Below are 13,202 nucleotides of genomic sequence, written 5' to 3' on the forward strand. Positions count from 1 at the left end.
ATATTTCATTAACCTTAACGTTTCAATGGCAAATCAAATTTATTTTCAGCTAAACGAAAATAAAAATATTGCTATTGCTGGAGTAGTTACAAATACTCATCATTAATAATGAACGTGTAATGCTAAAAAGTAATGATGTACAGTAATGCAGTAATGACGAGCGTTTGAGCAGAAGTGTCATTACTTAGTAATGACACTTTTAATGATCGTGTAAGGGCCACTAATGATGGGTGAGCTTTACACCATATTGCTTCATATAAAAATTCATAGTCACAGTTTGTACGGAAATCGTTACAGGTCTTTTGAAATTTTGAAATTTCTCATTACTTTAGTTCGTACATCAATTTCTTTCGTTATCAAATAATAAATGGAAGGTTGTAGAAAACTATTTCCTTATATAATACAATAATACGAATTCTTAACAGATCGTCACAACTTTTCTTCGAACCAACTGAGTACTGCAGTCATTCTTCCGGATGTGGTTTCATGGCAGCTTACAGAACGTACTGACAGCTGGTTTAGCATTCTTTGGCATGAAGGCCATAATATAGATAGACTGGTTCGACGAGAGAGTAATTTATTTCGACCGATCGCTACTTTGCCGCCGAAACAATCAAAACTTATGCATATAAATTTTCGGAGCCTCCCAGATCCTATTGTTGCAGATCTGCGTAATGCCTGTCAAATGTTGACTGAAAAAGAAAGTGTGCATACTCGACCAGTAATACATTACAATGGTCACTCTTTAGGACATCATCTCCAACCAGTTGCAGGATTCTGGTTGAATGATGACCAATACTCAGGAAATGTGGTGGTAAGCGTTCAGGAAGTTCAAAACTGGCTGGGAAGGGCAGCAATTTATATTTACGATTGTGACTCAGCGGGTAGATTTTTGAAATACGTTCAAGCAGCCGAACAAAATTTCCATCTTGCTGGTTGTATGTCAGATGAAAAACTGCCGGATGAGCGGAAAGATTTGTTCAGTTCTGTGCTCTCGTCTCCAGTAGAAACGGCATTTGAATGGCACTGTGGAAATGTCCTCGCGACAAAGCAGCAACAGTTTCCAACTAAACTTCCGGGAATTCCAGGCAATAGAGAGACATTGCTTGGTCAGCTGGACTGGCTATTAACCATGATAACGGATGCCATTGCCTATAATTTACTACCAACCGAACAGTTCCAAAAATTGTTCCGGGAATGTTTGTTAGCCGGGGCATTGTGGCGAAGGTTTATGCTAGCACAGCGTGTTTCGAAGAAGTATGGTTGTACTCCAATTTCACATCCACCGCTTCCAGATTGTAGCGATAATATTTTATGGAAACTTTGGGATCAGACCATGGATCTTACGCTGGTACTGCTTTCATCCGAAAATGTATTAAAATACCCCCTGATAGACAATTTTTTTATGTCCGTGCTAAAGCAGTCAGGCATGGAAGTAAGTAAATTGTTTATTTTGCGATAACCAAAAATAATGAATTCGTTTTTATAATACATCAACCTATTACTATTTTTCACTTGCAGTATCTCTTTCTGATCATACAAGCACTTACCTTCTCCGAGCAGCAATTGGTTGCACTGGATGTTTTACACCGTTACTGGCAAAATTCGATTGATGATATGCCTATACAAATATATATATTACGAGAGATTATCAAATTTCTGAACTCTGAAAACGATGAATTGTTTAACAAGACCCTAAACGTGCTAATAGAAATTTTTCACGAGAATAGATCTTTGACATGTCATTTGGAATCCATCGCCGAAATAAATTTGTGCAAAAAATTAAATTCGGGATCGGAAGATAGTCATATTCTGCGAGTACTGTTTTTGCAACTACTCATCGAACAAAACTCGCACTTTGTATGTTCTGAGGAAAAGGAATCCCTTCTCAAACAGTGCGTTGAATTTTTAAATCACTCAATCCCGGAAATTCGTGTGCTGTCTGCATTATTAGTAGCTTGCTTGTCAAAAATAGTTTGCCATGAACATCGAACTGTGATCGAAAAGCTTTTAGTGGATCCAATTCCGAAAGTAAGAGCAGCCGCATTAGAAACTTGGGTTTCATTAAGCAACGATTCAAAGAATAGTGACGACCTCATTAATAAAATGCTTTCGATGTTTCAAACTGATTGCAGTTTGATTTTTCGCAACGAATTACTTTACACGTTGAACACAATCGTTGTTGAACGTATGCAAGAACTAATCACGTTTTTAAAACAGCAACACAAGTCGTCGGGTAAAAACTTAAAGGTCAAGAGCAAACCCAAGTCCAAAAATTCAGCCCGTCAAAATAAATCATATTCAAATGCTGTGATGGGGAAAGTATGGCATGTTATGAACAATGTCATTACTCATCCGCATTCGGACGTGGCTGGCACTACGCAACTGTTGGTATCTTTTGTTAACCAGAAAATATCCGAAGCTGATATAAGTGGAAATAAAACCACTAAGAATGCATCGTCTATTCGGGAGTTGAAGTTGCTTATACCGAAAAGAGAGCCATTTATCGGACAATATACAACAAATTTGATTGAAGAATCTCTGACGATGAACATTACCAGAAACCGTTTGGATTCCAATGAGTATAGTCGAGATGACACGAAAAGCATCGAAATAGAGAACGACTCAAATGAGACAAAGCAAGAGAATGGCGATCGTTCAATTGATGAGGCTCATGAACAGAATCAGTCACACTTGCTAATTAATCATCAGAAGAAAACTTTTCAAACTTTTCGTACACCAGAACTAATGTGTTTTGGGTTGAATCAAGAAGTGGCTGTGGCATGCAAGTTAGTATTAAAAAATTAATTTTATGTATTAAATTAATCAAGTCTAGATAAACTAAACCCACAATTCATTGGTTTTCTAGGGACCGTGTAGTGATGTATGACTATTTAAAGGACAATTATGAGCAGTTTAAGTCAACAGGTGTCGGAAAGTCATATGCAGCGGTAACATCACTCGTCTACTACAATCCGGCAATTCACACCGATCAACTTCTGATAGGACATGGTAATGGTGTTGTGCGACTCTGGCAGTCGAACCTCATCAATAATTCTTGGCAAGGACTACATGACTGTGTGAACCAAACACCGCCATCAACACTACCCACAAGTCTGCTAATGAGTATATGCGAGCAAACACTATTCACCGCTGGTGATGCTAAACATTTTCGCAGTTGGAATCTAGAAACTGAGCTTCTGATTGGAACTACAGCAACAGGAACGGATGAGCCTGTAACTGCAATTGAATGTCAGAGCCATCACATTGTTGCGACAGGCTATTCATCCGGAAAAATTCGGCTTTTTGACTTGCGAACTAACAATAGAACAGTAGGTAAGGGTTCGTTGATGCCTCACTCGGTGCGAACAATTAGCTTTCAGAACGATCATATCACCATCGTAAGTGTTGGTGCTTCTGGATTGGTACACGTGATGGACATGAGGAAGTTGACTGTTCCCTTACACCATTGGTCATTCGATGGCAACCTATCCGACGTAGCTATCCACGATCGATTGCAATTAGTGGCAGCTGCTGGAGATTCGATCGACGTTCGAACTATCTATGGTGATGAGATATACAAGATCGACACAAAATGTCATACAAAATATGCTACAGAAGAAATCAAAAAACGACTTCCTTTGTGTGTTGTCTTCCACAAGAACGAAGCGTTATTATGTGCTGGGTATAACGATAATACAGCGGTATTATACTGTAATTGATCGGAATATAAACAGTGAAGACCTGGATTTATTCGGGTTCAATCCAATGTGTGAAGTGCTTTTGTTTTATTTTTAAATTTGAATTGAAATAATAAATAATCATTTACTATTCCCTTATAGTTTCAATCGCAGAGTTGAAAGTAAAACTGCCTGGTTGGTTTGATATATAACAGTGGAATAATTCATTTATGGGTAATCCCACGCTTTTGTTTAGGGCATATAACGGTTTTAATTTTTTGAGTTTCGTCTTAGACTTTTCAATGCATACACTGATAAAAATTCACATCATGTGCAAAACATATAAACTTTGAGTATATGCAGACCCTGTCAGCTTGGAACGAAATCAATTTTCAGTTCAGCAACGCCATCGCACGGCTTCACATTCAACATATCATGTCAATTCTATGGGTGCGCAGTGCTGCTATTTTGGCGCGCACGAATTTGACATTTCTCTCCCCTACTTCTGTGTACGAGATTCGATGCGGACTCGCCTGAGGCTGCCATGCTCGCAAAAAAGGATGTTGCCAATGATATGTTCGGGAAATGTGAGAGCTGAATATGTTATTGATATGATGTCTTTGGTATCCCAAGTAACAATTCAAATGCCTTATGGTTTTGATTATAATTTATAGGAGTTTTGTAATTGGTTGTTCAATCACTACTTGTTTTATAACAACTATAATAAGTGTCGCTTTTGACAAGTAATATCATAGTTTTTAAAGCTTCTATAAAACCTTTTACCTAGACTAACAACTGGACTAAAAATAAATCAATTTGTACTAGAATAAAACCATGCAAACGCTCTTAATATTGCTTTAGAAAATTTTCTTTAAAACATTGCCAGTAAAATTCTTTCATAAATCTAGATTTGGTTGTGTGCGTGTTCATTGAATGACAGTTTCACTCAGAGCAAATTGGAGGGTTCTAAAGTACATTTATGACATATTTGTTTTAGGCTATTTGATTTATTGCTTCTTAGATTAAGTGTAATTTGCATTAAAGAAAATTTCATGGCCGCCATTATAATGTTCTTTGCCGTAGCCTTTATTGACATCAAATAAACTTCGAAATGCAAAAACGAGGAAGTATGATGGACTTTTATGATTCATTTTCAAAACGTATGCACAAGTTTTATCGCCACGAAATAGTTTTATACAAAAAAGACGATAAATCACAGAAAATAATTTTCAAAAATCATGGAGACTTTCGCAAAAACCGTATTTATTTCAAGGCGATTAGTTATAATTCTTATTTTTATCCATACATTCACGATAAAAATAAAAGCGCATGAAGTTTTTACGTTCGGTAAAAGCCTCAAACTTGTAAATAAAATCCAATAAATTGTTACTGATTGCATTCAAAGCAGATATGACACACATATAAACAAGAAAAGTATTTCCAAAACGACAGTTTATTCATAGTGGAATTTATTCCATCCAAATAAATTTAATGTTGATCGTAAATCTGGTTTCAAAATTTTCTTGAATTTGAAGTTTTAACGCAGCTTTATGATGATTCTTCACTTTGCTTTATAAACCTTATGAAGAATGGTCCACTTGGCAGGAACATGCTCTTATAGAGGTTTCCAATAGGCTTTCGTGGAGTTTAAAGTTTTAATGCAAGATTTATTATGTAGCATTGAAGATAGCTACAAGTATTTATTAATATTAAAAATGTTACTTGGGATATGTATTAAAATTACAAAGTTAGTGTAAAAGCTATGAGTTTCAAATGTAATTCATGGTATGTTTGTTTGACATTCACTTCAAAATAATAAGAAATGTTTATGACGCCAAATTCGTTATGAGTTTTACATGAATGCCTCTTTGTTTTACATACTACTTACCTAACAGTTATAGTCCTGCGCTCCTCTTCTTCTTGTACCAGTCGGATTAGATTCAAGAACCATTTTCACTGGGCTGTCGCCCGACATCCTTATGATATGCCCAGCCCATCGTAGACGTTCGATTTTAGCTCTCCTAGCAGCTGTTGCAATTCGTGATTCATACGCCGTCTCCACGTCCCGTCTTCCTGCATTCCGCCATAGATGGTCCTCAGTGCTTTTCTTTAGAAAACACTGAGGGCGCGTTGGTCCTCTGCCAACATAGTCCAAGTCTCGTGGCCATAAAGAACTACCGGTCTAATGAGCGTTTTGTAGATGGTCAATTTTGTGCGGTGGCGTACTTTTCCCGATCGAAGGGTTTCTCTGTGTCCAAAGTACGCACGATTCCCTGCCAAAAAACGTCTCTGAATTTTTCAGCTGGTGTCATAAATGAGCCCAAATACACGGACTCGTCAACCGCCTCGATATTGTCACCGTCTATCAATATTCGTAATGGGAGGCGTAGTGTTTCTTCTCTAGAGCTGCTTCCTTTCATGTACATTGGTTTTGACGCATTTAGGGTCAGCCCGATACGCCTAGCTTCAGCTTTCAGTCCGATGTAGGTTTCCGTCATATTGTCAAGGTTACGTGTCACAATATCAATATCGTCAACGAAGCCAAAAAGTTGTACGAACTTTCTGGAGATCGTGCCACTCGTGTAGATTCTCGCTCTTCGAATCACACTTTCCAAGGCAATATTGAACAAGATACAAGAGAGTTCATCACCTTCCCGTAACCCTCTCCGAGGTTCGAAGGGACTCGAAAGCGTCTCAGATACTCGGACGTAGCACATTACTCTATCCATCGCTGCTTTGACCAATCGCGTCAGTTTATCCAGAAAACCGTATTCGATCTGCCATAGGTGTTCTCGATCGATTTGTACAGATGAAAAGTTTTTCTACTCTAACAGCTACGGTTGTTACTGTTGACGACAGTTGGGGTCGAAGTAACTTAGCAGCTACTGCGTTACAAGATTCTAATACACTGCTAAAAATCGACACTTTTTCAAAATGTGTTTCTCTAAATACATTTCAAGTTCTAGATTCACTAGGATATCAAGTATGCTTCAATTGTGCTTCAAAAGTTTAGCGCATAAGTTTTAAGTGTGTCATCAAATGGCTCAATCATATCTCAGCACATTTTAATCTTAAGTGTGAACATGTTGCTATCGAATGCTTTGAACATAGAACTAAAGTGTGTAGCTTTATTACATAGATAAATCTCATAACATGTCAGTTTGAAGTGTCGCTGTATTGATGTATATATGTTTTCTCAATAATCGTTATATTTCCTGACAATTGCGGCAATACTAAATGTCAAGCATATAATAATAAAGTTTCAAATAAAAGGGCTGCAAGTATCTTTATGGGAGTGATTTAATCTGGTTTTCTATTACACAGTAAGTATATTCATTAAATTATCAGTGCTTTTCGAAACACCGTACCAGCAAGTGACAGATACTTTGTGTTTATTTTCACCTATTTCACCATGCATGATACAAAGCATCAAAACATAACTATCAGTTGATACTTAAACTTGAAGAAGAAAATAAACAAAGAGAAAACGTTATTTGCGCCTTTCAAACATTTACCAGAAATTGTTCTTTATTTGCATGACTCATAAAATGTTTGTGTTTTCAGCTAATGGAATTATGGATTAACAAAATAAAACTGTGCAATTCATTGAGGGTGAATAATAACGAAAAGACCTTTCAATCATAAAATTATTAAAATATGTAATTAAATGAACTTGAATAAACAATGTTCACAAATTATTAAGCACCCAAATGATGACATTTCAATTTCAAATTCCCATGCACCACATATGAAAATGTTTTATACATGAGAATTAGGTATAATTCTGTTAAAATCTAAGATTTTTCATGAATTCAAATAAACTTTTATGACAATTCGATTGTAAGTGTCAAGCGCATTGAATACTAAAAGTTGTACATTTCCAATTTTTCTGCCGTTTGGCGTATGGAATTCAAGTGTATTATCAATAGAATTTAATATGATTACATTTGAATAAGATTTGAAGAGACTTACACTTGCAATTAAAGTGTCGAGACAAATGCGGCGTAATTAAGTGTTAAACACTTCGGTCCAAGGTGTCGATTTTTATCAGTGTACCGTTTTCGTTTTTGAATCTAGACGCGGGCGACTCTGATTCCGAGTAAAACGAACACGTGGTACGCGCCCTAAACAACACCTCATGAAAAAAAGAAAAAAATAAACAAACTTGCATGGATGCGTGGTGCGACCCGAGAATATTTTCAGAGCGAAACTACGCGAATGGAGTCCGATCTAGAGCGACCTCAGATTGCTAAAACAAACATATCAAGCGTTGTTTGGGCGACTCTGGGTCAGCTTTCGGGCTGCTCTGATCAATAAACAAAAACGGTATTATACTGTCAAGCCCATCAATAATGGGAGAGAATTTTTATTTTTTTTTTTTTACTGTTACCTATGATTCTGATTTGTATTATCGGATGCAAAAAACGGGACGAGTTATTGAAAACAGGTTGTATTTTATAGGATTGAATCCTCATTTTTCACATAGCCACCTAATCTAGATATTCTTATACATAAAGCCAGAATGTCTTCCTAAGCAACTGATTGCATTTTGTTCAAATCGACTGGAATACAACGTATCTAGCTTCTTAAAATATACTGTTGCTATTTTGTTAGATTACTATATATCATATTTTGTAGACTACATAGATTGCAACGTACTTTCCAATCTGACAAAATTATTCGAAGAATAAACAAGAAAACCCTAAAAGCGTCTGGATATTGTTCTCTGTTTTTGATTTGAGTGAAAACTCGAACAAAATTTTCTAAACTGTTGGAAGACTTCTAGCACTTGCCATACATGCCATTTTGATGAAGAATTAGGGTACCTTACACGAGGACCAGTAATGTCATTATTACCATGTCATTTTTAATAAACGTGTAAGGGCAGTAATGATGAATTCTCCCTACAAATTGTCAAATTATCATTACAAATTGTCAAATTGTCATTACTTAGTATTCATAAAAAATGACTTTAATAATTCTCGTGTAAGGGCCGCTATTCTTTGTCGATATCTATACACAATTATCAAAAATTACATTGTTATAGGAAGCATACAGAAAGCTAGTATTGTCATTTACAAAAAATATACGTAAAAAAATTATATATATATGGAATATTACAACACAAATGTGGTAGTAGTAGTGTACAGCTAATTTAGTTCTCAGAATTACAGCTAGGGGAGCTAGTGTATTATGGTTTTGTGTTCTAATGGCGACATGCAGATTTTGTCAAGAAAAAAGCCTACCGGGATTTATTTGAAGGATATTTTTGAAGGACCCACCTCACTTTAATATAGATCAACTATTTTTCGAGTAAATTGTAGACTTTGGTGTAAAACTGTGTCATAAGTTCAATAGCTTAATAAAAGCAACAACTGGTGTATTGAAAGGAACAACTTTAGTACATATGTAGATCACATTCAATAATATATATTAAATAAGGTTGTATTTACTATCAATGGGGGAGACCGGGGCTAGTATGGATACGGGGTTGAACCGAACAGCTTAAATATCTTATAAACCAGCAATTATTTCGATCCAAGGATTGACAATATAAACGCGTTTTCATGTGACATACAAGCGTCAGTTAGCTGGATGACACTAAGTTAATTCAGTTTGACGTCAATCGTGTTTGTGTCAAAATGTGTACGGTTTTTACTGATTTTTTGGATATATTTGATTTCTGTGTATTTTAATGATGGTCTGGTCAATGCTTCCAAATTGATTTCGTGCTGAATTCAGTGATTATTGTGTGCTTTCGATTACATAGAAAATAAAATTATTATTGCGTCTCAAGATGAATTGTTTAAGCGGTGCTAAACCGGACAAAAAAGTTGGGGTCAAGAAGACACATAATTCTCTACTTGAAATTCTTAACGGATTCATGAAACATACCTAAATATTGATATCTATATTTTCATTCTACTTTTTATCTCTTATTATAATCATATTTTCTATAAATTTTGGTAAAACGTTCATTTTATGTAGCGAAACAGTCAAATAGTCAACATCAATTATTTGGTACTGCAGGGTGTAAAGTTTCAATACCAAAAAAACCTAGATTCCCAGCGAGCAGGATTATGTCTCATGCAAGATTGAAGTCAACAGACAATCCATTTGTTTCATTTTTTTGCACTCATTAGGTTATCTAAAGATCTGGCACCCTACTGTGTTCGTTTCTTAATTTTTGTGTGAAACTTTATAGTCTGGTTAAGCCCCGACGTTTCTAAATATTCGATTTGGGTTGGTCACTTCATCGTGATTTGGTACAAAAGCTAATGCATGTTTTTTTTAACTAAGAAATTAGAATAGTAGCTAGAGGTTGAAACTAAACAACGGTACCGATGTCAAAACATAGGTCCAATGGGTGTTTTTTCAATTTCCAAGAAATATCCAATTTCAGTTCGTGCTCGCATCTCATCCGACACAGTCGAAAATTGTTTACGGTCGAAACGTCAGAAACAAAGACAATACAGTGTAGCGAACAATAGAGTGTAAGAAATGGGCAAACACGATTTGACAAAGCCTGAAACTTGGCATACAAAACCAAATTCAATTAGTAATGATTTCAAGCGCTGCAAAGTTAGGCCAGCAGCAAATGAAATTGAAATCTTACTTAAAGAACGAATGCATCTAGACACTAATAATGTAGCTAAGATTCAATTCACCAAGGCGTCTAACTGTGTGTGTCCGGTTTCACTCCATTTGGTGTCCGGTTTAGTACCGAAGTTTCTGAAATTCTAAATTTTGGATTGGTAACTTAGGCGACTTTTACGGAAACTAATGCCTATATTTCCATACTATAATTGGCTGAAGCTACACAACGGTGTAGATAACTTGGGTAAAAATTTAGTTGTAATGGATGCTTTTTCAATTTTCTAAAAATGTCCGGTTTAGCCCCGATCCCCCCTACGCTACATATGATTTAAAAAAAGTTCGATGTTAGTAAAGCCATTTTCTCATATTTATGAAGGATAAACTACCTGCATTCACACCAATAAAAAAGCACAAAAAAAATTTCACCTGTCCGTCACTTGTGAAATTTGTGCATTATATAGACTCAAAACGAATCATGATCATCTAAAACTACAGATAGTTTTGAACAGCCTCAATTGGAATCTCTGCCATTATTTTTTCCACTCTGAAACTCTTTTCACATTGTCCATGCTTAGTATTTACAAATCATCATCCCCGATCCATTCGAAAGCTTCGTTGTGTACCGAGTCTTTGCCGGTTTTGAAGCGCACTGTCGTATTAAACTCCTTCAGTTTACGTCTAAGGAATGAGGTTCCATTGTGACTATTTCCGATGGTTTGATTCGATGTATTGTTGGTATCACTCTGAAAATATATCGATTATTAAAGGTATTGTTTAGTAAGCGTGTAAAAAAATCTCTTACAATGCTACTTAGCGTATCGGTTGAACTGGAATCTGTAATGCAGTAGTTGGATCCATCTCGTCTTATATAGGAAAGAGGCGCAAATTCCGCTTGATGAGTCTAGAGAAATTTGAATAAGTACATTTGCTTAAAACAGTCAATGTTCAAGTTTACTTGTATATTGTTAATGTCGGAACCGTTCTTCTGATTCAACAGTTCGTCTACAATAGACTGAAGGCACACGGACATAAGCATTGATTGTTCGCTGAAAATAGTAATCCATTTGAGCTGATTTTTAGCCATTAAGTATTCGAATGATAATTCCAAATTGCCTGACGCTTCTCGGCTCTCTGACGACGAATTGGAAGATATTTCCTCGTTCTGAAAGTATTATACTAGATCAATAAAATGATTTCTACTCACTATCACTATACTCACATTATGAATTGTGGTTACCCGCCAGCATCGAATCCTAGTTACTTTAAATTTAGTCTCTTGAATTTTTTTCCCATAGTGAGTCAACAAATTCAGCTCCCGATTTCCGATTATAACCGTCGCCATTGTGTTCGATTGGGGATAGTCAACACATACTCGTGGAAACTGCAGGCAACCATACAGAGGCAGCTTACGGACAATGTCCAAATACTCCCGTTTATTCCCTTGTGCCTGAAGATCAGTTAGCTGCTCGCTCAAATCTCGGCTGGTGATTATCCAACCTCGTTCAACATCACTCATCGTCTGGATGTAAAGGAGATTCAGTGCGATTCGGTCTCGCATCAGTTCCAGATCGTAGTTCATATCCCAGTAACTTGTTCGTATCACAATTTTACAATCCTCCCATTGCTTCTGCGAGACGAACGGTGCCTCGAAGTCCATCAGCTTCTTGGCGATGGCAATGTCACCGTTGTCCTCCTTCCGTATCAGATACAGTGCGAAATAGTATGTGTACTCTTTGGGGAGGTCGATGAGTGCGCAAGCTTTTTCCAGCAATTTGCTGGAACAGTCCGTGGTCAGTGCCTTGGTCGATATCCGGTAGCCGTTCATAAGGAACACGTCCACGTTAACCTCGCGACATTCGGTGAAAAATGATTCCTGCTGGGCATTGAGTAGGAAGGCTCGAAGCAGCTCCGAACGGCAGAGCACCGGATCCTGGCCGACTGTGTAAAAATGCAGATTAATAAGTAGATAATAGATGTTCATAATAATAGATGTTCATATGGATTCGATGAAAATTTATTGAATTCAACGATAATCGGTTCTTTTCTCTATCGAAATGTAATAGAATTGCAGGAATTACCATTCGACACAGCTCGACGAGATCGGACATAGTATGTGTGTGCATTTTTCAAAGATTATTTAACCTCTCAAATTTCTCGGAGATGGCTGAATCGCAGTCGAGGCTCAACCTGGAAGAATTCTTTGAGCTACTAGGATCATAGCACTAACCCAGGGTTCGGGAACCTTTTGAGTCGAAAGAACCAAAAACGCTATTTACAAAATTTCAAACTTTCTTAAGGGCCAAAAAAAATTCTGAACACCAATAAATAGTACTTGAATTAATAATGGTTTTTATAGAAAAAACCACCTAGCAGTGAGATGATACCTTTTTTTATCAATCCGCATGTATTTTTTGCATGAATATTCTTCGGTGTTTCAGTTCTCATGACATTATTTTAATGACCGTCGAATTAGGCGGCAATTTGAGATTTTATTCACTCATTACTCTGTTTTATCGAAACTGCAAATCGGATCGAATTTGAATTTAAAATTGTGACAATCGATTGAACATTTCATGATATGTCGGAGTAAGTTCCACTTTGGGTTTACGGTAATTTAAGGTACTTCCAGGGCCGGTATTCTGGAACCAGCATAACCCAAACCGATTCGTGACCGATATGACGAATAAATTGCAATAGTTTTGAGTCCAACTTTTAAGCTTTTCGGGATTGTCATTTTCTATACCGGTTTGAATTTAAAAAACTCATCATCCTGTAATTCCAAAATCGGAAGTCAGAATTGGATAATATTAAATAATTTTGTCTTTGTAGATCTATGTAATGGAACTGGAATTCGAAAATCGGTGTAACCGAAGTCAGATAAATTCACCTGAGTAGCTGTTTAGTTTACATTTGTTTCAAAATGTT

At 36.5% G+C, this 13,202-nt stretch overlaps 2 protein-coding genes across 2 annotated transcripts in view; one reads left to right on the plus strand and one right to left on the minus strand.

Moving 5' to 3' along the window:
• The first annotated feature begins 271 nt into the window (after positions 1-271).
• LOC131436941 (regulatory-associated protein of mTOR-like) lies at positions 272-3,775 on the plus strand. The gene is made up of 4 exons (XM_058605943.1): positions 272-374; positions 426-1,435; positions 1,522-2,789; positions 2,870-3,775. Exons 1-4 carry the CDS (start codon positions 368-370, stop codon positions 3,720-3,722), a joined length of 3,138 nt encoding a protein of 1,045 aa, XP_058461926.1. The 5' UTR covers positions 272-367; the 3' UTR covers positions 3,723-3,775.
• A 4,339-nt stretch (positions 3,776-8,114) lies between these two features.
• Positions 8,115-13,202, minus strand: part of LOC131435486 (sorting nexin-17) — a 30,756-nt gene continuing 25,668 nt past the window's right edge. Inside the window, exons 3-6 of the mRNA XM_058603414.1 lie at positions 11,497-12,215; positions 11,233-11,439; positions 11,080-11,178; positions 8,115-11,020 (exon numbers count right to left, since the gene is read on the minus strand). Coding sequence (XP_058459397.1) covers positions 10,856-11,020; positions 11,080-11,178; positions 11,233-11,439; positions 11,497-12,215 — 1,190 coding nt within the window. The 3' untranslated portion in view covers positions 8,115-10,855. The remainder of the gene's footprint in view (positions 11,021-11,079; positions 11,179-11,232; positions 11,440-11,496; positions 12,216-13,202) is intronic.

This window comes from Malaya genurostris, chromosome 3 (genome assembly GCF_030247185.1).
Source record: "Malaya genurostris strain Urasoe2022 chromosome 3, Malgen_1.1, whole genome shotgun sequence".
Classification (NCBI taxonomy): domain Eukaryota; kingdom Metazoa; phylum Arthropoda; class Insecta; order Diptera; family Culicidae; genus Malaya; species Malaya genurostris.

What these genes read in the sequence shown, in the direction of transcription:
- LOC131436941 (XM_058605943.1), top strand. An exon ending in TAAAGCAGTCAGGCATGGAA is followed by an intron (nt 1,436 to 1,521) that starts GTAAGTAAATTG and finishes TTTCACTTGCAG; the next exon opens with TATCTCTTTCTGATCATACA. An exon ending in GAAGTGGCTGTGGCATGCAA is followed by an intron (nt 2,790 to 2,869) that starts GTTAGTATTAAA and finishes TTGGTTTTCTAG; the next exon opens with GGACCGTGTAGTGATGTATG.